Consider the following 27,380-nt stretch of genomic DNA (forward strand, 5'->3'; position numbering starts at 1 on the left):
GGCTTTTTCTGTAGTCTTCTCTGAAGGGGCTGCGTACGCAGATGCTTTTCAGGCGTGCTCATATCCAGTGATAACTTTCTAAAATAAGAGAGCGCTTTGTCTTTCCTAATGACCAAGCACATACAAGAGATGGCTTGCTGATACCGTGCCAGGTATTTACCAGGAGGCCTATTAGACAAATGTGATTCACCAGCGGTTCCACTGTCAAACTCCTTTATGTGTAATTTGTGGACTAGGAGGTGCCACTAACAATGCCAGAATGAGAAAAGCAGATGGGAGGGAGTCTACATGTGTGATGCAGGGAGCCCGTACCACAGTGGACCTCTGCTTATTGTTGGCTGGGAACAGCAGAAGTGAAAGTATGCAGAAATCTTAATTATCTTGGAAGGACTATGATGATTTATTTGAGGAATTGGTTTGGCTGTTCATCAGTGCATGTGGAGAACAAAGAAATAGGAGATAACTTCTCATGTCTATACAGCGGTTACCAAGAGAAAATTAAATGTTGCCAATCATTCTGTCAGCTAACAGCTGAGCCCTTCTCATATTAAACTGTGGATTCAAAAGTACTTCAGACGTATTCACGAGGTAGAACTACTGGCCTTCATATTTGAAATGTATGTTAAGTTTGGCAGTGGGCCACTGTGAGACCTGTCGCTGTGGGATCAGGACTTGTAATATAAAGCCAATCACCTCAACCTTTGAACAAGTTGTGGCATTACTGTATAAATTAAAGCAGAGAACTAGAGGGGTATGACACTGGTTTGTTTCCTGTTACATCATTTTGACCTATCATTAAAGGTAATGGACAGGACTGGAGAGAATCTTGCCCTGAATATAAATCATGTGGCAAGAATAAAATAACGTCTGTTTTTAATTGAGCCTAGCGTTAGAAGAATCCCCATGTGCATACTCCTAACTTGACATTGCAGTAATCAGAATGGCAAGCTTAATTGTAAAATAATGATTCTGAGCATGCCACAGAATAATGAAAGTTAATTGTGAGTTGTTTAAAAGAGCATATTGGGTGCCCAGAAAACCACAGTCAAGACAAAAGGTCACAGGTCACACTTGGTTAAGAAAAGCAACCTGGCTTTGAGGTAAAATGAAGAAATGCAAAACACATGCAAGGAAGTGGAAAACAGCAAATGCAAATCAGTATTGAGACCTAAGAGACCACTGATAAGAGAAAGAGAATGAAAGAAGAAGTTTCTGGCTAGTGCCACTAGGGACAAAAAGATGAAAGCGGGTTTGTGGCTGTTTATTTTTAAAGAGTATTAGAAGCAGAAGAAACCCTAACAGTGGTCTTGATCCATCACTATACAGAAGGGCGGAGTTGCCAATATGTAGAAAAGCAAAAAGAAATGTCTGGTTTGTATTGGGGAAAAATGCAGATGATCTCTTTCTGTGATCTGACCATGAAGCTGTTCCTTCCATCCTGACAGCTACCAAGAACATACAAGAGTGGCTATCAAAGCTATATGCTTAATTGAGCAAATCCAAATGACTCTCATTCAAGAAGGTTTTTAAGAAAGCTGGTTAAAAAGCAAACTCTGATCTTCAGTATCAGGACACTAAGGCAATACCAGAGGACTGAGGAAGAACCTATGCTACGTCTGTGGTTAAAAAACCAGAATGAATAGGGTGACCTAGGTAATGCACGTCTGTCAATCTGACTTTGGCTTAGGATGCTGCTGGCCTACCACACAGAGACCTAGGGCCCTAATTTAAGAAGGACATTTTTAATTTAGAAGGAGTTCAAAGAAGAGCCAAAAAATGATCAAAGATCTGGGAAATACATCCTGTAGTGAAAGATTAAGAGCTTTCAAACAATTTATATTGTAAGAGGTGCTTTGATCATAGTCTGTAAGTACTTACCTAGGCAACAAATAGTGACCAAAGACCATTGATTCAAGCAGACTTGGATATAACAAAGCTAAACAAATTCAGATTTGGAATCAAGAACACATTTTTCACACTAGGAGTAAATAAACAGTGAAACAAGTGACTAAGTGTTGATGGATTCTCTGTGAATGGAGATAGTGGAGACATTTTTTAAAAATCACAGTAGTAATTAATAACACTATACAGGAATTAATTCCAGGAAGTTCCATGGCCCATGCTACATAGCACGGCTGACTAAGATGATGACAGCAATCCCTTCTAGACTCAGAATCTGTGAATCAAGTGCATTTCATGTTTTTGTATTTCATTTTGCAGCCTGGTGTCACTGAGTCTGCAAAATGCAATTAAAGCCCTATATAAAAGTGCGACCAAAATCAGAACCATTGGAAATGCCTGGGGTTCTCCCCCAAAGTGTCCTTATTTCATGATGCAGTTTATAGACCACCTTTTGTTTCCTAAGTGTTTTCAGAGACAGTTATTTATGTGTAAATGCGGGTGGTCTCCTGTCCAATGCTCTAACCCACTGCATTTGGGATGAATATAGAATACTTTTGGACAGAGGTCAGCTTGGCAATTCAAATCACAAACAGATGTTTGGCCACATTAGCCCCTGCACAAACTAACACACCACAGCCCCTCTGTTCTTAATTCCAGTCCGTTCATTTTATTTTAAAAGGGTAACATATTAAAATAACCATCAGATGTGGAAACCAAAGCACTTCAGTAAAACTCCAGAGTTTGAAGAACCTGAATCCCCAGGAGGCCAGACGTGTGCCGAGGTGACAGCCAGGCTTGAACCCCCATCACAGTGTGTGCCCTCCCCACTGATCACGTCTGAAGTGCCGAAGACACTCGCAACGTGGCACACAGAAGCCATATGCATCTGTCCCATTGCTCTCAAGCAGAGATCTTGGGCTCTTATTACAAAGAACGCTGCTTTGCATTCCGTCTTAGGAAATTATTTTTTTTTATTGTTTGGAGTGTAAAAGTAGAACTAAAGAAACATTGTAAGTGGCGTGTGAAAGTGTCTAGTGCTTGCCAAACCAACTCTGTTTTAGTCCAACTAAAGAGCTCCAGTCAGGTTGTGGCCCAGCTCTGCCATCTGACTCCGTGCCAAGTTACCTAAAGGCTTTCTGCTTCGGCATCTCAAAAATGGAGCTAATGATACCAGCCTCTGGAAAGCAGGTCTGTGGATATAAACCAGCATGTTTCAGCTCTATAATGTAAAAAATTTGGATATGAAATTCTGCGTTACTGGAACCCTCATGAATTCAGCAGTCAGCATTTCTAGAAGACAGTGTGAGATTTATATTCCTCTATGCCTGCAAAATTTCATTATCTGGAGGAGTTTCAGTACTTCCCTCCCCTGCATAGTTTGGGTATTGGGAAAAAACAAAGCAAAAAAAAAAAATTACCAACAACCTGGACATGCCTGCCAGAAAAACTTGTTTCTGTGTTGATAGCTCTCAACAGATTTTCTGGCATCAATGCCCTACCCCACAGCTACAGCGAGAAAACCAAAATGCCAGCTTGTGTTAGTGTTTGGAGTTCCCTGGAAAGCAAAAAAGCCAAGGAGGCACTCGCATGAGTGGGTATTTGTTGCGTAAGCCTGGGTTAGAGCCTGTCTGCAGAAACAGCCAATTCTTTTGGGACCTGTGGCGCATGCCAGCCCGCTGCATGCTTCCTGCGGAGTGCCTGGGTGCAAGCAGGTATCTGGTAGGTTCACTGGGCAATAAGGTGACAGATTTTTCATTCTATGCCTATTTAAATATGCAAGCAAAACAAATACAGAAATTATTAGTTTGAACAACATGAGGTGTTGATATAAATTTTATAAATGGGGGTGTATAGGTACAGGAAAACAGAAGTTGTCTAGGCATGTCAGAATTACTTATCTAATCTGTTCTCTGTATCCAACAATGGCTGCATTGAGATGCTTCACAGAACGGGGCAAGAGCACTACGTGGGTCTCCTTCAGACCTGCAACAGACTACCTGAACTAGAAGTGTTCACGTCTTTTCAGTCTGTGGCATACTGTAAATATCACTCCTGGAACTCAGATATAGTTTAAAATCAGTCTTAAAAACTATCTTGTGCCTTGAATGCTGTAGTCTTCCACTGGACTGAATTCTCATTCTCTTTCCCCACACGCAGGAATAATTCTTTTTAATGTGCCATTTTAACTATCAGTTTTTTGGTTTTCCTTTTACATTTAATTATACCAAGCAGTTTCAGGTGGGTATTCAACATCGCCTACTTTAGTGTGGTTGTCAAAGGGCAGTAAAGTTACAGCAACACTATGCTCAGGCATTCACTGGGCTGGTTAAAATGTATGGGGCAGAATAGGTGTGAGCCTCTGATTATAGTACTTTCCTTGAGGTATCTTCTCATTTTCCTCTCTTCTGACTCAGTGCAGAACCGCTGGAACTATCGTGACCAAAAGCTAGAACCCCTGCAGTGGAAAACACAGAAAAGGTTCATAGGTTTAGCAATCTGTAATTTCTGTTATTCTTGGGATTCCTATGCTGCTAAAACCAGTAGTAATATGCCAATAGTAGTATGTACTCATGGGACACTGTCAACAGCATGTATTTCATCAGGATGCCACTTACTTAAATATATTTATCTTTCTTTTAAAGGTAGGAGAAAAGCCAGGAGTCAGTCCGTCCACGCGCACACTGCTTCAAACCAAAGGCCCCCTGCTTCAAGTCACTCTGGACCAATTGTAGAAAGCCGCCAGCCTTTCATCCAAACATCTACATCTGCCCATGAAATCGCCCAAAGGCTTTCTAGTAGTCAGCTGTCATTCCACAACTCAGCAACGTCTGTGTTTTCCCAGTCCCCTGCTGTTCCTGTTGCTGGCCAGCTGACTGTGCAGGACCGAGCTGCAGCAATGCTCAGGTCCAGTCTGGCCTCTTCCACCAGCTCAACTCTCAGCCTGCTGTTCGGCAAGAGAAGTTTTTCAAGTGCTTTGGTGATTTCTGGGCTCTCTGCTGCAGATGGAGGTAACACCAGTGACACCCAGTCGTCCAGCAGTATGAATATTGCCATGGGTCCATCTGCTAGAGCAGCAAGTCAAGCAGCTCGGGTAAGGATGAAGCCAAAATAGCAGTACTAAGCGTGAGCTGCTGTCCTGCTTTCCTATCAGTTCCTGAACTGTCCTCACCACTGTTCGGTTTCTTCCTTCTCGCTGGTCAGGCAATAGTCTTTTCCAAAACAATGGCAAGAGTTTGGTATCTGTTTTGAATTTTGCTGCATCACAATGAAATAAGACACACAATGAAATATAGTGTGTAGATGAGTGATGTGTTTGTAAGTAATACACAAGTTGGCTGTTAAGCACACACCTGAAACTGCAAACTGGGGCAAAGTCCCTCTTCCCTTCACTTAGACAAGGGACTTAAATCTCCACCTTTTGCAGCCCAGGTGATGAGTACCATCATAAGCAGACTAAATAGCTCCTTCCTTGCTTGCTTACACAGGACTTAATTATTTGTACAAAGAGGAATGGTTCCCACTGAACAGCGCACTTGTTCTGTCCCTCTCTCTGACCAGAAATTCAATCCAGGACCTGAAATCTTGTTGCTGAAAGGGCTAGTCAAAGGAGGTCTGCAGGAAATACTTCCCAAAGGAAACCTGCATGCCCTGTGATTCAGCATTTTCGAACAGCAAAACAGTACACACAAAGAACTTCCAGCCCTCTTCCCAGTAGGCTCCCAGTTCTATTCCCATCTTCCCTGAACAATTCAATGCACATAATAGCGTTATTGTTTTACTGTCTACTTAAGTATATTTATTTAACTTGGGTTGCCATCAGTTGCTGTCCTGAATTTTGAAACTTGCACCTCAGCACTACAGAACAGTAATGTGAGAAGATAGACGGGCGATAAAGGGTGACTGCAATTAGAGGCTGACTGACAACATAATTAAGACAGACTTTCACATTTGGCCTATCAAAGTGGAAACTAAATTGGCAACAGGGGAAGGCTGTGGATATGGAAAGTCCAGAACACTTTTCTGCTGCTAGCATTCTGAACTGTGTATAACTTCCCTAGTTTTGAAAGAATTCTCCAAAGTTCAAGCTCCTCAGCCTGTGTATTTTGCTCTCAACCCAAAAATACCATGTATGGTACAGTTCCCTGGAGTTCTGCCATGAACTTCAACAGAAAGTGACTGAACGTTACTCATCGGGGTCCAATCCTGCTTTATTACTCTAATGAGCATTAATAATGTTTCTACATGTACAGCTGAACCTATCAAACGACAAGGCATAATTCCAATTCTCAACAGTTTATAGGCTAATTTGCAAGAACTCAGCCAGCCTGCAACACTGAGCACTAACGGTAGGATTCACCTTGCCTAACTTTAAGCCATCTAAAATCTGGGCGTGAAGCCTCAGTCGATTGTTGGTGTGGCCTCTGTATTCAGGGGAGAGGACAATCCACTTCATCCTTATAGCTGTCAGGAAGAAATCTTCCCCTGGGACGCTCATAGCTCTCTGTCAGCCACTGACAGCTTAGAGGATACACTAAGACTACATGGTTAAATTTAGATGAGGCCAAGCCCTGGCCAAAGTAACTGCTCAGAGTCCAGGTGCCTATTCGATTGAAAGTGGTAAGGAGAAAATGTTTTATTTAAATGTTAACACAGCACAGTTCTGGAAAGCTTTTATACTAATGGACTCCTCACAATGGGGTGACACTGTGCATGACATTTTCAGGCTGATAACTGCTTTCCAGTTTGGATGAAAAGGTTTCTTTGTAAGTTGGATTTAAAATCTGGTGTATAAAGCAAGCCCCAGAGCAACCCAATTTACTTCTTAGAAGTCCGCCCTACTTGGAGCAGCGCTTTGGACTGGATGACCTCCAGAAGTCCTTCTCAGTCCAAATTATTTTACAGCTCTCCATACACGTACATCTTTGGTATTGAACCTCTTGCTCCTGGTCTGTTTTTCTCTCCAAATTTGTGTGTTACACAGAGTGACAAGTACCTCTCTTCATAAGTCCCTTGTGAATAATGTACGTTACGAATCTCATGCAGTTTCACCAAACAACACTCTTAAATAATTTCTTAACTTTTTTCACCTATCACTTCAAAAAAATAGCTGAAGTGTTACTTGGCAATTTCCTAAACTAGTTGACTTTTTTTCTTTCTTTCCAGCAACTCACCGAGACCTGTGAAGCAACCGATAATGCTACAGAACGCAGACCACGGCGAGAGGCAGGTCCAGCCCATGCCATATTCATGAGTCAGAACCTGGAGTGCAGAAGGGCCAGCCAAGAAGATATGGCCCTGGAAGACACTGCTTCTCAGCAAAGCCTGTCTGAGGAGCAGTAAGGAGTATTCCTAGCGCAAGGGCCACACGCTTCTTAGAATTTAATAAAGACAGCGTTAGGTGAGGGAGCTGCACGAGGATTTCAGTTCTTTCAAATGTAACAAGCAACCTCCTGATGTTTATTTTTCTAACTTCTACACAAGAATACTATGGGGCAGATGTTTTTCAGCTAAAGGCCTTGCCATGAGTAGGGTTGAAAGATGTCCTGAAAGACACACAGTGGTGCCACTTCAACTCAGGTCCATGTAAATCCAAGAACAATGAATACAACCTGTTTTAACGTTCCTTCCCCTGGAACGGTTGGAATCACAAATGAATACAGTGGGAAATACTAATACAACTCAGTGAAAAGCACACAAGATATCTCTTTCCTGCCATAACTAAACAGCTGATTGCATGCAAACTAATTGGCATTTGATACATAACATACAGCAAAGGCAACTTTGAACAGAAGCAATGAATACATAAAAAGATAGTACAACATGTACCGTAACATTAGAGCTAAATCTGACTTATTTTTTTTCCCAACAGCAAATATTTTTCTTTTAACATGTTTATGCAGGTGGTAATTCTGAATAGCAACATAGCATCACAGATTGATATACTGCATGCAGCCATATTGAAATATTGTGTGAACAAGCCATGCTACACAGACTAACAAAAGTCAAGTGTGAGGAAAGTATTCAGTGCATGGAAAGCCTTCAAAGCATATGGTGCACCTTACTTGCAAAGAAAGCAGCTTTGCATAAACAGCTGCTCTTAGGTATTATCTCATGCTCCTGTTTGGTCTACAGTAGTGTTTCTCAAATTCCAGGCAACAGCCCCTTAGGAGCTGCAAAAGGGCCCAGAGGAATGCTCCTCAAGGACAGGAAAGTGCAAAGCAGGCTGTAATTATTGCGTGAAAGTGTTTGCATTAGGAAGGGAACAGGTAGATGCCTTTAATTGCTGGACACAGCTCAGTGTCCATAAACACCTGTGGCCAGTAATTACAGATCATTCTGATCTCCCTCCCCCAGAGAAACTGAGCTGCTGCCAATTTAATAGTTGCATAAAGACAGATGATGCAAAAAGGGAGGCCATGCTTTCACAAAGTTTGAAAAACACTGATTTACAGGAATGCATGACTACTTTGGAAGTCAAAAAGCTACAAATCCTTTCTCTACTCTACTGTCTAACACACATGCATTTTTTTTTTTTAATTAAAAAAATTGCAGCTATCAGTGTCTTGCTGTTCCTCTTTACTGTAACTACCATAGATTGTTTCTAATTCTCAACACGATTATGTGCAGCCAGGCTGTCTTGTCCCAATTAACAAGAAAGATTTAACAAGAGATACTGTAGCTAAGTCTCATTACTGCTAGGCAATACACAGTTGCATTCTGAGCTTCCTACTGTGCCACACTTAAGATCTGAGTAGTAGAACTAAATAACACCTAGTGGAAATAAAATGATCCAAGTATGTTTTGTGTGGCAGCAGTTTTTGGGTTTTCTTTTTTATTTTGAATTGTTTTCACTTGCTTTCTGCCTCATGAAATTGAGAGATCTATTGGTTTTCTTCCACTTCAGATCTTGATGAATTGGTTATTTGTAAAGCTCGGCACAATCTAAACAAAATTCTGCTCACGTTTGCACAGGCAAAAGCAGAATATTCATGTACAGCCCCCTGGGACACATGGTCATCAGTGCAGTTTAGGTCCTACTAATGTCTCCTCCAGCACCCAGGTGTGATGTGGAAGAGGAAATTGAATCCAGCTCCCTTCTGATCATTTCTAGTTTCGTACCTCTCCTCTCGCCACCCTCCTCATGAAGTGCTTCATGACAAATAAAGGATGGAGATTATACAGGTAGGTGGAAGGTTCTTCCTAACAGCCACCAGCCCCATTTCTTTCTTGGGGGCTTTTGCATGGCAGTCTAAGACAAACCATCACTACTTTGTTCTCCTAAGCCCTGCCTTGCTTGAAGGCAGGGCAAACAGGTGACTGGAAAACACTGAAAACTTTACTATACTCAGTTATCCTCACTTAGGCCTCTAATTTTCACATCTTTAACTTTAGCTTGAATTGATTTCCATGAAAAATAAGTAACTCCACTAGTCCCAATTAACATAAATTATTCTATATACCCAACGCAAGCATACTAAACCAGACTGGGAAACAGCTGCACAAATCCTTCCAGTGGCAAGCTGCTGTATCTGCTTAGCGCAGCCCCGAGGCCCAGCACTACATCTTCTGTAAGAGACTCTACAAGTCTTACGCTGTAAAGCTGTCTCCACAGCCTCTGGTCCTCGCCCTAAGTTAACGCAGCTGCCTCACAGTTCCTGCCTTAGTTCAAGGCACTGGCCCCTGGAGCGTAAACTCCCTGGGGACAGCAGTGTGCCCTGCAGCTCAGCCTCTGCACAGGGTGGCTGCCAGAAAAGGCACGTGCTAACTCTTTTGTTGAGGCACAGTGCACAAGCAGGGCACAGCAGGAGTCAAAGATAGATTCAAAAATCAGTTCCTTTTCGTAGCCATGTCTTACAGTTTTCATTTTGCCTTGAAGCTGTTACTTTAGCACAGTGGGTTGAAAAACTCCCAAGAACGACCACTAACAGTAACAAAGACAAAAAAAATAGAAGATGACAGAACAAAGTCTCCCAGGTTATATATCTCCACAGTTTTGGAAATAGTCTGCTGTTATTAAGACTACTACTATATGCAGTGTTTTTAAATATGTGCCAGTCCTACAGAATAATCAGACAGGACGGTTAGAAATAAAAACCTGGAACTACCTACGAGGTTGTACTGATTAAGCGTATCTTAGACCTCCCCCCACGTCTGCATGAGGTAGAGAGACCCGATTACTCTGTATGTGACAGAAGATGCATTTAAGGCTGTGAGACACACAAAGCTAACAAATGGGTACCTAACCTTTGCACAAGGCCTAATTTCAACAGCAACCTGCTCGGAAAAGCTCCACATAGCACCAAAAGGCACCTGAGCCCATAGGAATGGTATTCTCAGCACCAGTACCTACAGATACACAAAGGCTATAAGCCATACTTTCAGTCCTGCAAGACCTAAGCAGCTTGATACCTAACCTCACACACGAGGTGCCTCAGAACTGCAACATGGAGGTACCCAGAACCCCACTTTTGGGGCAGTTTTGGGCTCTGAATTAAAAACAAAGGCAACTTTCACTGCTTTTACATCAGCCACAGCACTAATGATTGATAGGTTTCAAAGTGCCTAACACTGTTGCTAAAACTTGGCGCTGAAGTTGCTCAGGCTGAACAGTTTGCCCACATTACATCCTGATCTCTTACCACAGCTGTGATGCAGGAAGGGTGGCTGCCACCACCACCACCTAAGTATCTTTTATAGGCAGTTCCATTTTGGGTCAGTTTTCAAGATTCAAGTGCTATGCTTGAATTTTTCCAGAGCTGCAGAGGCCACTTACTCAGCAGGGGCTGAAGGCAGAAGCCTGCCTGATGCTCATTCAGCCAGCCCAGAACCTTCTTGTTTCTACAACCTGAAAGCAGCGACACTCCAGCCTCGCTTAGCAAGCTGAATGCATCCTTTGAGGAAATCAAGTGCTGAATCCACAAGAGCATTTGGTACATGCGATTCTTTCACAGAAACATCAGAAGGGCTGAACAGATGGAGGCCCTATCTGCCCCTGGCCCCAGCTCAACCCCAGATAACATCACCGCTGCTGAAAAGAAACATCAGGAGTGATTTTCCCTCAGCAGTCCCTCGCAACCAGAGAGCAGAGAGGAACAGAAAGTACAGCAGGCTAAAGGAGGGAGGATAACCAGTATATGGTAAAACAAGGACAAACACAGTACTTCAGCATTACATGTGGTATACTCACCCCCTCCCATTGTTTTCCTAAACTTTCCTTTTACTAATAGGCTCTTCTTTACATCATACAGTAAAAGCCAGGTGCTATGTTCCCTACAGGTAAAACACGGCCAAAAATCTGGTAAAAAGACTTCTAGTAACACTTCACCGAAGCCAACCACAAGCTGCTGAACTGCTCACATCCACCAGGTAAGCCGACAAGCCCCCAGCCTGGCCTTCAGCTCAGCTGTTTCCCACCACAGCAAGCAAGCAGGAAACAGTGATGGGTGCAACGTATAAAGTCTGCTTCCATTCATCCAAAAATACAGATGCTGGAGGTCCTACTGTTCCCTCCACTGTGAAATGTCATACAAACTTCTTCCCCGTGAGGCACTGGAGTTCTCATTGCAAAGTCTCACCTCATTCCCATAGACAAAAAGTCTTGGCATTCATTGCATTTAAGACAACTGTTAACAAAAAGGACTTAATAGTGCGAGTTGTTTTCCCTCAACAAGATGGCCAGATACTCTCAATATCTATGAATCACATTCTGAAACCATTATGTTCTTAGGACTCTCTGTGATGTCATTTGCAGCTTTTTTTAAAAGCTATTTATTAGAATAAAGCAAAAAATGTCACCTGCATTTGGCTCTGACTCACCAGCTGACTGCTCTTTTGCCGGGGAATTTTAACTTAAAGATTAGATGAATTTTGTGCAGCTCATTTTAGAAGATTAGAATTACCAGTGAAACTCTCTAGCATGTAATAATCATCTTCTCATCAATGCATATTTTTTAACTACCCAATTATTGCCATATTTAGATTTACTCCCTGGATTGCGAGCTGGTATTTAATCACAATGTTTCAGTAGTGCTTGTACGTCCTTAAATCTGCAACACAGACATATTACTTGTAATTAACTTTGCAGTAGGTCCAGTGTTAAAGATTCACCTCTCACTTTCATCCTTCTCAGTTTTACAAGTCAAAAATTGCCTAATGCATGATAAATAATGCAGGCCCCATTTATTCCATGCTGTGTGCAATTTTATGTTGGAATTACAAGCCTCCTTGCCAAAAATCTCCTTGATTCTCAGGCTTCGAGAGAATAATTGGTACCTCATATTCTCCCCTTTTTTGCACCAATTAAAACCTGCAGGTGCACTAACATTGTCATCTGGAATCTTGCTGGTACATCAGAGGTTATTTTCACCAAATGTGTGCTATTAGTGAAATCAGCCCATCAGGGGAGTTGTGAATGCTGTTTGTTGTTACAATGCTCTCAAGGCCTTCCAAATGCTTTACTAGTGCAAGACCAGACAATAAATTTTTACCTCTAAAGTAAACACAGGGTGTCATAGAAACTAAGTTTAGTTGGAAATACTACTTTTCTCACCCACTCCATGTATATTTGAAACAGGCAAATCACTTTTTCAGGACTGTCTCAGATTCAAAGGCCAGACATGACTGTTAAGGTCATCTAGGATCTGCTGAACACAAGACCACAACATTTCTCATTATTTCTCTTGAAAAACTCTATCTCAGAGAGCTGGGCTTAAAAAATGACAACAAATTAAAGACTCTCACCAATCTTGACATAGGTAACAGAAGACAATATTAGTAGCAAAAATACCCTTTGATTTAAAAGATCTGACACTTCACAGTTCCAGTGAAGGAAAAATCCACTTCCGTTTTGGAAGTTTTTCCTGTTGACCACCTACCCTCACTACAAAAGGTCTTCCCTGCTTTGTTTTAAAATGCTTTAACAGTACTATAAGCACACTGGCCAAGTTCCCCCAAACTTGTCGTTCTGATTCTTTTTTTCCAGTCTGCTAGATGATGGGACTACAGTAGGCATCTGGAATTTGAAAAATTGAACTCTGCCATCATTCCTGAAGGAACTCCCCTGTCCAGCCTCTATGGAGAAGTGTCAAATATCTCCATTTGATTTAGCTTTAAAGGTCAGTCTTCATTTAAGACTCAACTGCAGTCCCATTAAAACCTTGCTAGACTTTGGGTAATTTCATAATTGCAAGAACTATTCTTTTGCAGCATATTTCACAGCTTCAGAGACAATGCTGAAAGAGCAGGACATCCAACGCTTAAGTGCAGAGAGGCTTCTGTTTGAATGTCTATGGCACATAGCCCTGAAAAAGTTTACTTTGATCCCAAGTCCCTCTAACAAGTTGTCTTGTCTAAGTAAGGTGCCTGAAATAATTAAGGGATTAGTGATTCAGGAAACAATCTTACTGCACAAAATGCAGCCAGGAGCTGTACACTGTCAAAGGAGCAGGACCCTAGAAGGAATTCTTTTTTTTCTAAATATGATGAAGATGATACTGCCATCCAAACGGATTTGGGCAGAACAGTAGCGTAACAGGCCAATCTGGGAACAAGGCCATGGCATCCTTTAATATAGCATGTACCTCCTACCATCTAGGGTGATGTTTGTCCCAGGCCTTCGTTCTCAATACAGGAAAGAAAAACGACATTCCCTCCATGGTCCCAGCAATTCCCAGGGCACCTGTAAAAATGCCTGTCCCCATCCAGTCTCCTACAACTTTGGGTGTCAGTTTTACAGAAATAAATACAAGTCATATTTGAAAATGCTTTTATATAGCTTGCTCATTTTAACAGTTGTTGAACTGCACAGAAAAAAATCTTAAGAAATGACCAAATTCTTAATAACTTTTTACAGCCAGAGATGACTATAAATCGTACAATGAACAAGTGTGCACCTGGGAGGGAATTCTGTTTTCACAACATGCAAAACTGATTAAGTGGTAGCACTTTTCCTGAACATGTTTGCACACGTCATAGGGAAACACATTGTCTAACACTCTCAAACACTTATTTCACCATTAACCATGTACAGAACTGAATAAGACAAAAAAACCAACCAACCAAAGTATCAATAAACATAATGGACTGTAAAACCCATATAGACGAATGCAGCATGAAGTTGATCCCGAATTAATACACAACTCAAGATTTGACTGAACTTTATGGATTTAAAGATTTATATATAATTTTTTTTAAGGGGGTGCGAGGCGGGATTGCCATAAGAAACTTAAAAATAATCCCAGAATGCAGCCCTCTTACCAACTACTGTCAGGGCCACTTAGGAGAGTTGGTTATTTTTTTCTCCTGAAGCAGAGTTCTGTAAATGTCACTTGGCACTACAAGAAATTTCCTTTAAATTCTAGATAACCCTTCTTGTACTGCAACTGGAGGAAGGGGTATCTGGGGGTAGGGGGAGAGCATCTGCTTATTCCTTGTACCATGTGAATTGTCAACACCCATGGCGAAACACACCTGGACGCACCTAAGCTGGGTCACCAACAGCAAAGATACTTCTACATGAAGCAGGCTGGGCACATTTTGGGCAGGGTTCTGTTCTGTTACACCAGGGCTACGTTCCAGATACTGAATTGCTCTTTAGGCAGAACAGTCCTCAGCACAGTGAAAGGGCTAAGATCTCAAACAGTTCTGACAGTTCATTGCTTTTACATGGTGCAACTAGGATCGGAGTCAGGCCACCTAACTTCCAAATACCCAGATTAGAACTGGATGTTAAATATGCATCTGTTCAATCTTTTGAATGGATTGCCTTGTGAACTGAATAAACAAGAATACTGCTATCTCATTTTCACATGTTCGAGTATTACCAGCTTTACCTTGCTTACCCTGAAGGCTCCAGTAAAGCCTCCAGGGGCTAAAGGAGGAAGGACAGACTCTAAAACGTCCGCAAAATGTCGTAATGTTTTGTTGAAATAAAGGCTTTAGCGTTACAGGCAAGAAAAGGTCTTCATTTTCTGCAGGATTCCACAGCTGCCAAGATGTCTTGCAAAATGCTGTTTCTGTTTCCTTACTAACCTAGAGAAAGAGAAATTAAAACTGATGTAATTTGATGAATAACCTCTGTATCAGTGTTTACTTCAAAAACAAACAAAGCAGAAATTCAAATGCATCTTTCTCAGTGGAGGAATGTTGAGTGTCAAACACCTGCCGCCTTCTGCTACTGAGAACACAATAAGCTAAACTCACAAACCTGCATATGTAATTGAATATTCAGTGATCTATTTGATTTAATTACCCATGGTATTTCGCAGTATTATTCAGGGCTTGAATAACTAACAGGAATCACTCGAGGAACCAGCATGTACTTTCGTCATTACTAGAAATCCTTTCCAATTACCAAATATAATTTTATGACTATAAAGTGGAGTTCTTATGTCTTCAGCACTTTAAAGGGTGTATTTATTAGGATGACAGATCTAGTCAAAAACATCTGCAATGAGAAAAATTACAACAGGCTTAGCAGCACAACTCTCTATTCTGAGAAACCTTAGCACTGCAGGATAGAAATACCTTGAAACAAGACTACTTGAGAAAGCCAGGGGTCTTTTGTAGCACACTGAGGTACACCTTTGGTTGGCCAGCCCATGAAAATGTTGGGCTTTATGACCAGTACATGTGAAAAATCCATACAACCCAGCGTCCTGTCTTTTGCTGGGCCCATCTGCATCGCAGCACATGCAAATTACTGTGAACGGCCAAGCATATGCTAGCATTGCTTGTCAGCTCAGCTCCCAGGTGCAGCAACAACAGAACACAGAGGTGGGGGGTGGGGGGTCAGAAGGAGAGGGAGTGTAAATTACCCCTTCTTCATAGACTGGGTCCTGATACAGAGCCCAGTGTCCCACAGTGCCATGCACTACTAACTCAAGCAAAATCTGGGGAGATAGCTGGGGTGGTAAAAGGGTTAACAAGCAATTGTGAAGTGTCAGTAAAAGCCTCATTTTAAAATGCCTAAGAAATTTTCCCCACTGTTTAGATCCCTGCAGAGAGGGCAGGAAGAAATCAAAGACAGATGAACCAAAAAAAAGTAAGGGCGTTCATATTTTTAACAAAGTTTGAGAAACGCTCTTTGATGAGGAAGGTGAGACACCACACTGTGCATGGCATAAAACTCTCTACCAGCAAGGTTTCACTGCATTCCCTGCAGCTGCATTTAAGATATAAGCACAAGGGGTTGTACTCCTTCCAGTACTACAGTCAATACTGAACAGGAGAAAGTATTATTATTATCGTTGTTATTTTAAATAGTGACAGCCTTACCTGAAGAATTGGCTCTGGGAGCCTACTGCTATTTAGAGTCCCAGACATCCTATCCAATGCTGAAAAACCAACACTGTGAAACCTAGAGATGGTGGCCTCACCTGCACCACTTGAATTTAAGAAAGCAGATCAACATGGGACAGATGAAAAAGTGACATTAAAAAAATAAAAGAAATAAAAAAGGGAATGAAAGAGATGATCTGCCTGAAAATGTTGCTGTTTTTATTGAGTATAATTCCAAGCCCGTTATAATATAAACAGAAAATCCCACAATAACAAAGAGAGCAAGACAACAAAGAATGGAATTGCTCTTCAGTAAGACTATTGAGAGACCCCAAGGTAAACAAGGCACAGAGCATAGATCAGCCAAACTCTAAATCTCACAGCAAGTGTCCCGATATTCTGACTTTCAAAGGACCTTCTGAACATTTAATAGCTCTTCCCACTGTCTCACAGCCAACAAAAACAATAGTACATTTATCTATCCCTCTTCCATACCTACATGCCAGAAGTCCAGTGAGAGCAGGAGAGAGAATGTGCCAAGTGTTGGGAAATTTTCACAACTGTTTTACAAAGGCTGCTAGATAGATACAAGTCTCCTCTTAAGATCTGGAGACATTCTGTGCAGGCAGCTTTCCCAGACAGAACAATCTCCCAGTATCTGTACTGAGTGTTCAAACAGATGGATACATTTTTAGACAGGGGACTTGAAAATTAGATGCTGTTTATACGAAGTAATTTAGGTAATTTGGCACCTAGACTCCTAATACCACCTAGACTCCAAGCAGGCAATAGTAAAGGACAAAAGTTTCTCCTCCTAACCCTTAAAAGTACCGTCAGGAAACACCTCTTGTACAGTCAAATGGAGCCTTTTCTTCTTCTGATCCATTTAACTCTTTCTTTTCCTTCTTAAAAGCATATACAACCAAACTTCACCAATGGGCTTCATGGAAGCAAAATTAATAGATGGGAAAATGAGAAAAAAAAAATTATGTGCCAGCTGCTAAGGATAATCTGATCCATTTATGACACTGTCTGCAAAACTACACAGACCTGGGCAGTGCAGAAAGAGCCTCTGTAGTTTCTCTGGAAAGTTAGTTCTCAGCAAAATGGAATTGGGCAACAATGGAAAGAAATGTGTTAATAACAGAGCTCCTATCGTTAAGTGCTCTAACATAATAATTAAACATTTGGGGACCAAACTCTCAATTGCTTTAGGGCATCTGGGCCCACTTACACCAAACAAATACGCTTCAAGACAGAAGGGATTGTACAATCCCAAACAGCTGTCTCTAATGCATTTAGCGTCAAACATCAGAAACGTCCTTGTGGACACTAACAGAAGAATGAGAAATCTCTGCGAGGTACTTGAATGCAGCCAAACCCCATATTAAGTGACAAAGCAGGCAGAACTTTTTGGAGGGTTGCCACCTACTCTGCACTTCCCAGGCACCATAAAAGTTAGTAAGAAATTACTGACCACAAGCTATTTGGGCACTCCAGGTTCTCCCCATGCCAAAGCCCCTGAAGAACACAGCTGGTGATCCAGTATTTACTTCAGCTAGTAACACCTCTGACATCCCCAGGGGCAGGTTCTGTTCCTGCTCATGCATCACGTTTAACTAGGTGGGAAAGAGCATGTAGCATGTCACTGGAGCAAGTGAGACAGATGCTCTCCTGCACAAAACTTTAGCATAGCAGGTCTCTGCCACCTGGGAGCTATTGCAGTCTGTCACACCATTTCATACCCACGCTTTTGGCTAATGGATTCACCAGATAACTCTATTTAAACAAAGAAACTTGCACATCCTAACCTCTGCAGGATAAACAGGATGGCTCATTTCTTGTTTGTTGGGTTTTGGGGGTTTTTTTGTAGCTAGAAAAAACACTGCTCCACTGAAATTTACAGGAAGACTTTGCTGGCTGTTGTCACTGCTTAAGAAAAAGAGCTATCAGCAGACCGATACAGCTAACAACACAGGGCCAAGTGGCACATGCCCGTAGAACATCACCTGATAAAAACAGGTCAGCAGAAGCTTGTCTTGAAATGACTGCAGCCTAAGCACCAAACTACTGTTACTTTCGGGGAGGCAATTCTCCATTCCCTCTGCCCCAGTCCTACCACTGTAAAGCAAGTCATAGAAAATACACATTCATGTGCGCCCCTGTTCAGTACCCTGACAACCAACACACATCAGCTTGTCAGTGTGAAACCTGAGGTTCACCTCTGAAAGGACAGAAGTTGAATGCTTATGTAAGGAAAGGGATCTTCTCTCATCTTTGCTCCTAGGACTGCTTCAGCACTTCATTAAACAGACATTTAATTTAAAAAACAGAAATTGAAGATGATGATGGGGACCATCAGCTAAAAGAAAGCTGCAGAACTTTTCTGAGCACTGCAGTTTTATTAATCTCACTTTGAGAGGAAAAAAGAAGATGGAGGCTTTGCTTTCCCTGCAGTAATTAAGGTCGTTCAGTATAAAGTTGTTGAAATAATGTTTTTTCCTTCCTCATTCACTTGGATGAAAACAAAGTAAGTATTCTCACTGTGATGTGCATCTGATAAAGAACAGGCTGCAACAGTAAACTGCTTTACAGTACATCACCTCTGTTAGTAAGCCAGGATGTGTAAGTCCCACTTAACTGAATTTAAAATTTATAGAGATGTAGAGATGAATATAAAACTTTATTCTCTACTACAAGTAGTACACACCAAGCAGAGAAGTAAATCAAAGGAGTGGGGGCTGTGTTTAGCTTGGTTTTGCGAAGCATCCAGGACACCTAGATGTTAAGGAAAACTTACACGTATTCCTGTGAACAGGCTGTTTTGTTGTGCTAAGTTTTTGAGAATCTCCCCGCATCTGATCAGAAATGCACTCTGAGGCCCTAGTATTCTGAAAATTATGGCTGTAAAAATAATAATGAATCCCAAATTGGTTCACTGACTGCAGAGAAAGTACGCTCCAGTTACAAGTGTCTTTCTCCTAGAAAGCGTTCTGCAAGCTCCACTACTGCTGGGTTTTTTTGTTTCCTTTTTTTTTCTGTGAATATGATTACTGGTAATACTTCCGCAAGCCAGTCTGGGGAAAAAAAAAAGGTTTGAAAATCTGTACTTTAAAAGATTTAACTCTTAGGAATAATGAATACTTATATGGCAATAATACTACAGCAAGAAACCTTTTAAAAACAACTATATCTTACTTCTACAGCCCTCACAAGCAAAGCCAGCTGTGTGAGACTGCTATGGTACATGCCAAATGTGATTTTTTTTTTAATAGGGTAACACCTGCCCATTAAGAATGAAATGGAAAATAAAAAATTCATATGTGCTACCCACAGCTATCAATTGGTAGTAACAATTAGATTTTAAACAGAGCAAATACAAACCATCAGCCTAGAACAGAAGGCTTTTAGGATATTAAATATTACTCACATTGACACTTTCACATCTTTCCTACTTCTTATTTCTTACAACAGATCCAATGGCTTTCCTTAGGTATTGGAATAGTTCCAAGCACCATGGTCCCTGAGCCAGCCAGCATTTGACGAACAGCTTGAATAAAAGCCTGGCTGAAGAGTTCCCATTTACCAATCTCATCTATGACAGCAAATTTTTTTCTCTGCATCACTGCCATGGCTTACCTGTGAAAGCGCATCAGAGGACTGTAAAGAACACAGAACTTAGAACAAGCAGCAGAAATAATTTCTAATGCTAATAAATATGTCTGAAAGAAATAAGTTCCATTGTAATACTGGGGAAAAGAAAGAGTCAAACTGCTTATAACAGACTTGTGAATCTATCATTTCTATTTCAGCACAGCTTTTTGGAAAGATGAAAATATATATACAGTTATAAATACCAACTACAATAGGAAATAGCCATAATCAGTCTTCCTTCAAAGCAGAATTCTCACAATGGTCCCATATGAGTTACTTGACAATTAAGAACTGCACTTTGCTTTCTAGCAGCTCTCAATCAATCTGAGGGACATCAATTTTTCAAAACTTCACTCTTCCCAACAGATTATGCATTTAGAATATATGAACACAAGCATTAAAAAAAAGATTTGCAATAAATCTAGATTTGGAATTTTCTCCTCTTGTAGTTGGGTCAAAGGAGGGTCAAAACTGGCATTTCTTTCAGAACACTAGCTTCTTCAAAGCTACCTGGGCAACAAACAAGCCATTCCAAGCCTGTCTCAAATCAGAACAATCACCTTCCATTTCTTTGTCAAGATGCAGTTTATTCTATAGCCCTAGCCATCCTCCTGGATTGTAGGATAGGCACCATACTAACAATTAACCACATTTGTGGTTTGTTTGCTTTTTTTCATGAAGTGACTACTTTGCCAAACAGCACCATGCTGCAGAGTGGTGTGAGCAGCAGGGAAGTCCAGGAGGGAACATGGGTGATTGTCATTGCGGGAAGGGGCAACTCGCAAAATTATCTGTTTTGGAAGAATGGATGAACTATTCAACAGAAAGTGCACTGCCTACCCTTTCGGTAAAAGTAACTGAGAACTGTACTCCATTATTTATAGAAGTAAGGAGGAAATCAACCCAAGTCAAAACATCACTGTAGATCCATGAATATATAACAATAGCAGCCATGTTATACTGAACCTTAAGAAAAGAAAATATTGAAATGTTTTGCCTTGTCAGGCAAAGGATTTGCTTCTGGAAAAGTGGGAAGAACCGTACACATGCATCCTAAAATCTTTTCAGGCTAGAGTCCCTGATGAGTAGCTGTTTTATCTAAAACCCTTCATAGATCATGAGCTAAAAAGCCAATACCAGTCACTAGGTCCACACACTGAGAACAGAGCATTGTGCTTTGAAAAAATCCTCAGTCCTGCCTGGTAAAGTTTCCAGAGCCAAAGAGATCATCCATTGTAGGATCTACCCCTGTTCTCACTGGACTGAAAAAGATCCAAGCCTTAAGAGCTGAAACAGTCCTCAAAACCAAATGGGCACAGGCCCATTCTGCCTCTCTGATCAAACCAGACCATATCTGTGCTCTTCTGCCCTCATTCATTCGTCTCTTCTTGTTTCAGTTCTATGATCTTCCTCACTCTCCCTCCTCTTCCGTTTTGTGTCACCTACATGCATGACCACATTCCCACAAAACTGATTAAGAATGCTTTCAAGGAGAACAGGGTCATGCACTGTCTGACCCTGCTGGCCCCTTTTCTTCTTCTCTTCACTCTCTTGTACTTGTAGAAAGCTATATAACCACCCGAAAAATTCAACACTGCTAACATCCTTCCAGCAAGATGTCTTCTGGATTTCACATTAATGCAGCAGTAAAGGATCCAGAGTACACTGTTGGCTTAACGAAGACTTTTTATTAAACTATCCGTCTATTTACTAACATAGTAAATCAAGTTACTTTAAAATTGTCCATTTTACCTCGTTTCCTTTCTCCCTTGCCCCCAACATCCTTGCTTCTGTACTCTCAGACTTTAATGTTCCTTAACAAAAAGAAGAATCAGATCCTCAATCTCATTTTAGCTCCTTGCACCGCTTGGTTTTTTTGTTCTTTGAAAGTTTGTTAAGTCCCTTCTTCCTTGGCCCCTTGAGCTCTGCCAGTGTAGAAAAAATCACAACAGGATTCTTCAGCAGTACAGTTCAGCAGCTGCTGCACACTGTTTGTGATACGTTACTGCCAAAATCAGAGCTGCTCTTGTTTAATTTTGGAAAGGGGAAAGGTTGGAGTGAGAGGAAGGAGAAGGAAAAAGGCAGTAACAGAAGGATAGGAAAAATTGTGGAAAGTTGTCACAGTCAGATAACTTGTGCAGCAAGCTAAATCTGAAATTATGAGGCTGCCTTTATCAGTTAAAACCTACCAGTCTGCAGGTACTCGTACAGTGGTAATCAAAAATAACCACTGGATTCAAGAAACTGGAAGAAGATGGGAATCAGAACAAGAGGGGAAAAAAAGGCTGTAAAGAACAGCAGCAGCAAAAGCCTTTTTCTTGGACCCACTGACTCTACACAGTTCTGGGTAGTAAGGCACTCGTACATTTTGTTTGCTTTCCAATACGCAAGACAGCAACACAGGAAGAAATTTCCTGTTAGCTGTCTCTCAGGCCAGGGAGATCCTGCCCACAGGACAATGTCAGATCAAGAATGAGAGGGAACTGCAATCTCTCCACCACCACAATAAGCACAAAAGAACAAGCCAGATTTGTCCCTCCAGCTTCCTGATCCTGAAGTCAATCAGGATCAGTGATACCCAAGAAACAGGCTATTTATTAATATCAAAAACCAGTGCTCTAGAAGGGCCTTTCAATAAAACTGATTATCCTAAAGCATCCATATTTCAGCAGCTTTCATAGAATACTCACATTTCTCAGCACAGGTAGAACCAAATGCTCAAATGAAACAAGGTCTACAACATACTGTCCAACCCGATATTCACGTCTTGAAGTAGAAGAATCAGAACTGAATTTGGAAAAAAAAAAAAAAGAGAGAGAGAAACAATTCCAAGTAGTGAGCTTAATGAGAATTTACTGCAGTCATTTCAAATGGATTTATGAGAAGTTATCGTAGCAAGTCAAATCCCCTTAATTCTTCCATGAAAATGAAAGAAACACCATAAACCATCCATTAAGTCGTACTGCAGACAACATACTCTCAGGTAATAAATATACCATAAGCTACCTTCCTAAGTATGTAAACTCAAATTTGAGCAGTGTACAGAAGCCAATGGGATCTAAAAGTCAGCAGGTATATTTACATTGAAATCAACATACATGCCTGCAGTTCAGATCTTTGAATTTGGTAATACAACACTACAGACAGCATCACAGCAGTAGCCCAGATCTCAGTGTGGGCTGCAAAACCCTTAAACAATCTTGGAAAAATACTCAGTTTGCATTTGCTGCATTGCACTATCCTAGGTGAATCTCCTTTATCAGCAGTATTCAAATTATTTAGTCAGATCATCTATGTCTGAATGTACCTGGACCTACACTAAGTTTTCCACAGTGTGAAAAGCTACGTCTAGTGAATCAGGAGAGACTGTGAACCACTCTGCACTTCAGAAGCCCCTGTCTTAGTGGGGCTCTGAAACCCTCTTTTTCTTAAAATTCACATGTGGGTTTTGAGGGCCAGTCAGTGGCTCTTTAAAACAATGTTATATGCAATTTCCCTTTTGTTTTCCACTTCCACCTCCATAAATTATTTGGTGGAAACAAAAAGTCTTCCTGCCTGCCTACAATAAGCTACTTGCTGTATCCCAAAGAAACTTGGCCTCACCATAAAAGGCTCAGCAGTGCTTCCTCTCTATCTAGTGTAAAATAGGCAGTAAGAGACGACACCCCTCTGTAAGCACATTTTCCACAGCTCCCTACACAAGAGACACTGTCTCCACACACAATACAGGTATCAGCCAGGACACAAGAACTAAACAAAGAGCCTGACTATGAAAGCCATACGTGTGCTGGAAATCACGTTCTGGACGAGCATTTAACATGCCTACAGACTGGAGCAGAAGCATGAAACAGTAAGCCACTTACAGTCATTAAAACCTCAGTACCTGACTCTAGATAAAGGTCCTCGTTTTCCAGATAAAGTGACAACATCAAATCCTGTTCTCCTGCCACCTTCTCTAACTTCCTCTGTGTAAAATCCATCAATGGGAATGCCCGAGGATTTTAGAGCCTGAGTGACTTTCTGTATCAAAGTAGTTTTTCCAACACCTAAAAATAAAAAAGAAACAAAAAGCACACAGGATTAATCTTCTATGCTAAAAGCCCATTTCTAAACACCACAATAATGATTCAGTCAGCAGGAACACTGATTACTTTTGAAGTTGGCAAATTGTTTTTTTTTAGATGCTAGGAAAGGAAAGAACAGAAGCACCTTTTAAAGTTCATCCTGTACTGACACTGTAATGTTTTATTAGCCTTGAAGAAGTATGTCTACAGTGAAGTTACAGCAGAACGGTACAAACATCCCAGGCTAACACTGAACTTGTTAGCTTAGATAGTGCACAGGCAGGCCACAAAGCCTGCCCCAAGGCAGGTAACTAAATATGTGAGAGCCACACTGCTACACAACTGATAGTCTTGCAGCTGGCTTGGCTGACTGATGAATCTCTACCACTGCTATTTACTACTTTTTAAAAACAGAGCTGAGTTCATGCCCCTTTTAGATCATAAGGTCGAAGCTGACTATTATTACCAGCAGCCTAACTGGTATAAAGGACACACTGCTGTTGATGTCCTAGAAACTGGAAGAACTCAGTGCCCCGAGACGTTGGAAATTTCGTTTGCCATGTGGGACCTGACAACAGAAACACACTTCCTAAGGTAATTGAAGCAAGAGGGTTTTGACTAGATACAGGGAAAAGCTTTTTTATCATGGGGACAATCAAGCCCTGGAACAAGTTGCCCAGAGAGGCCACGCAGTCTTAACGCACCCTTTGAGGTTCTCAAGACCTGACTGGATAAAGCCTTGAGCAACCTGGTCTGGTCTCACAGCTGACCCTCCTTTACACCTCCTAAAGTCCCTTCTCACTTGATTTATCCTGTGGTCCTATAATCCATTTTCTTACCCTAAGACAGATCCTTAAAACCCTTGCCACCTGATCTCTCCTAGCACAGTTCGATGTACCTTCTATGCCATGAACGCTGGCCACATTCCAGACATCCTCTCAGTTCCCACAAAGGAGTTATTTCTTCTTCTTCGCCATTGTACAAGTACATCCCTTGACAGTCTCCTTTTAAACTCAACTTTATTGCATCTCACAAATTTTAGTGTTACCACTTCATTTTTAATCACTGCCGTAAAAAAATAAATAAAATCAAAAGATAAAAAATATCCTTCAGAATAAACCTCCAAATTCCTAGAGACAAGGAACATAGACCAAACTGTGAGGTGCCTAAAGACACCAACAGAAATTATTTCAACAGGCACATACCAAATTCCTCCCTCAGATTTTAAGCAGATTTAGGAACTACTTTCTTAACAGTCAGTATCATTGGCAAAATATTCTGTGGCTGCAAGGACACCTAGTCAGACTATTAGGCGAATTTTTCAAAATTGAAGACAAAGGGATTGTTGGCATTTAAACAATAAAATGACAAATGTGGCAGTGTTGGTATCTACCATCTCTCCAAGGCCTTGTCTCTATCAGGGAATTTATACTCATTTGACTCAGATTCGCTATCTCCAATTTGTTTACCTTCATTCAGTAAATTGCCAAGGAAAGCAAACCCGAAAGTTTAAGAAAACTTACAGTTATACATTTAGCTAATCAAAACAATACAATTTCAGTCACATGAACAGAGACAAGGCCTAAGCAAGGCCTAACCCCCACATCTCCCAGAAGGCCGCCTTTATTCAAGCAGACAGACAGAATGAAGCGGGTGGGATGTATTGCTTCCTCAGCCTAGCAGTAGCATTTTAAATTAATTCCAGAGAAGACAGTCATCTGCAAAAGGTTCAAAAGAAGGAGAATGAGGCCTGCTGCTTTACTTCCAGACCACAAAAGAAAGCTCTGCATTGTAACTGGTTTATTTATCAACCTTATAGTTTAACACTCAATAATCAGATTCCCCCACCATGATGAACTACCCCATCGCTTCAGTCAAGGCCTGCCCACCTGGGATACCAATTATTACCTATAACTGAATATTACTTAAGTTGTAAGAGCTAAATCACTACAACTAAGTTACAGAAAAAACGAGTGCTCAGAAATTATTAAAGGCAGCAGTTTAGTTAAAGCAGGAATAGTTGTCCAGCGGTGTTTTTTTCCCAACATTGAACTGCAGGGCAGGAACCAAGGACAAAGCAGAGGCTAGAGTGGACTTTCATTAGGAACAAGTTAATGAATGCGGCAGCTCTGACCTCAACAGGCGGCAGCCGGGGAGGAGGGCAGGTAGAGGCCTGCAGCCGGGGCTACCCGGCCAGGTTACCCCGCAGGCAGCCGCCGGGCCCGGCTGCAGCAGGAGGCGCTCCCGGGGCTCATCACCACCCGGGGCGGGGGCCCGGCCGCAGGCGCTTTCCCCTGGCTCTGAGCGCTCCATAGCCCCGCGCAGGGCGGCTGGCCAGGCCGGGCGCCAGGCCGGGCCCCAGGGCAGCCCCCAGCAGCCCGCGCCGCCTCCCCGGGCCCCGCTCCCCAGGCTCCTCCTGCCCCCGTTACCTGGGGGTCCGGTGAGAAAAACGTGCTTGGCCATGGCGAGGGCCGCAGGCCGCGCTCCGCCCTCTCCCCAACACGGCGCGGCCCAGCGGGCGGGAGCACCGCCCTGCACCGCCCCCGCTCCGCTCCGCCCCGGGCCCAGCCCCGCCGCCGCCTGCTCCCCGCGGGGAGACGCTGCTCGGTGCTTTGCTGGCGGCCGCGCTGGAGTTACGCGGAGCCCCGCGTCCCCCCCTTCCATAGCGGCGCCCCGGGCGGTGCCCGCCCCCCGGCCCCGTGCCGGCGGTGCCTGACGTGGCGGCTGTGGCCGCCTTGCCTCGCAGCGCCCGACGCGCGGTTTTAATCTGCCGGTTCCAGCGGCCTGGCGGGGGGTTGCGCGCCAGCCGCGGCAGCTGCTGAGGGAGCCTGGGCGCTGCCCTGGAGCCCCCGGGCGGCGGGGGCGGCGAAGCCGGCCCGGGCGGGTGGTGCGGGCCGGGGGGCTCGGGCGCCGAGGGGCGGCGGGCCCTGCCCTTCCCGGGCTGAGGCGGCCCCGGGGGCGCGGCCCGGGGGTGGGTCGCTGCCGTGGCATTTCCCAGAAGACGGACGATATTTAAAGGTTAGGGCGGAGGGGAAAATACGATTGACTTCCAAAGTGTGGATCAGCATTTTCTTTATCCAGTCAGCTTGATCTGTTTAATATCTGAATATGTAAAGAAGGCTCTCCCAAGAGCTTTTTACCCGTCTCAGTAAACAACGTCCTCCAACCATGCAGCAAACCAGTCAGTTAAATGACAAATGGGTTGTCTAATATGTCGATGCAGACAACTGATGTAACCAGGGGGTTAATAAACAGCTAGGGGGTTGTTACAGAGCTGGGCAAATTGGGTCACAAGTGAAAAGGTTTGGCAGGTTTAACAGAGATGCTGACAGACATCTGTCTGCATCCCTAAAAGCCGTATGCATGTGGCTTCCTTCTTTGTGGCTTATTTGTTTAGACGGTGGTGATGGGGAGCTGTAAAACGGCAGATTTTTGTGTGGAGGGCTGCGGTGCGCAGGCAGAAATCTGACTGAGGCGATGCCC

At 42.5% G+C, this 27,380-nt stretch overlaps 2 protein-coding genes across 3 annotated transcripts in view; one reads left to right on the forward strand and one right to left on the reverse strand.

The window, feature by feature from the left end:
- PCNX2 (pecanex 2) overlaps positions 1-8,699 on the forward strand; it is a 159,630-nt gene extending 150,931 nt beyond the window's left edge. Inside the window, exons 33-34 of the mRNA XM_037391395.1 lie at positions 4,545-4,993; positions 7,066-8,699. Coding sequence (XP_037247292.1) covers positions 4,545-4,993; positions 7,066-7,242 — 626 coding nt within the window. The 3' untranslated portion in view covers positions 7,243-8,699. The remainder of the gene's footprint in view (positions 1-4,544; positions 4,994-7,065) is intronic.
- On the reverse strand, positions 14-26,438 carry NTPCR (nucleoside-triphosphatase, cancer-related). 2 transcript variants are annotated; one of them, XM_037391394.1, is made up of 5 exons: positions 26,327-26,438; positions 23,717-23,879; positions 22,524-22,620; positions 14,733-14,931; positions 14-4,357 (listed from the first exon to the last, which is right to left on the reverse strand). In XM_037391394.1, exons 1-5 carry the CDS (start codon positions 26,358-26,360, stop codon positions 4,293-4,295), a joined length of 558 nt encoding a protein of 185 aa, XP_037247291.1. In that variant the 5' UTR covers positions 26,361-26,438; the 3' UTR covers positions 14-4,292. The 2 variants fall into 2 exon arrangements, with proteins under 2 accessions (XP_037247291.1, XP_037247290.1); XM_037391393.1 differs by lacking the exon at positions 14-4,357 and having other exon boundaries at positions 13,650-14,931.
- Positions 26,439-27,380: the final 942 nt, after the last annotated feature.

Source organism: Falco rusticolus, chromosome 6 (genome assembly GCF_015220075.1).
Source record: "Falco rusticolus isolate bFalRus1 chromosome 6, bFalRus1.pri, whole genome shotgun sequence".
NCBI lineage: Eukaryota > Metazoa > Chordata > Aves > Falconiformes > Falconidae > Falco > Falco rusticolus.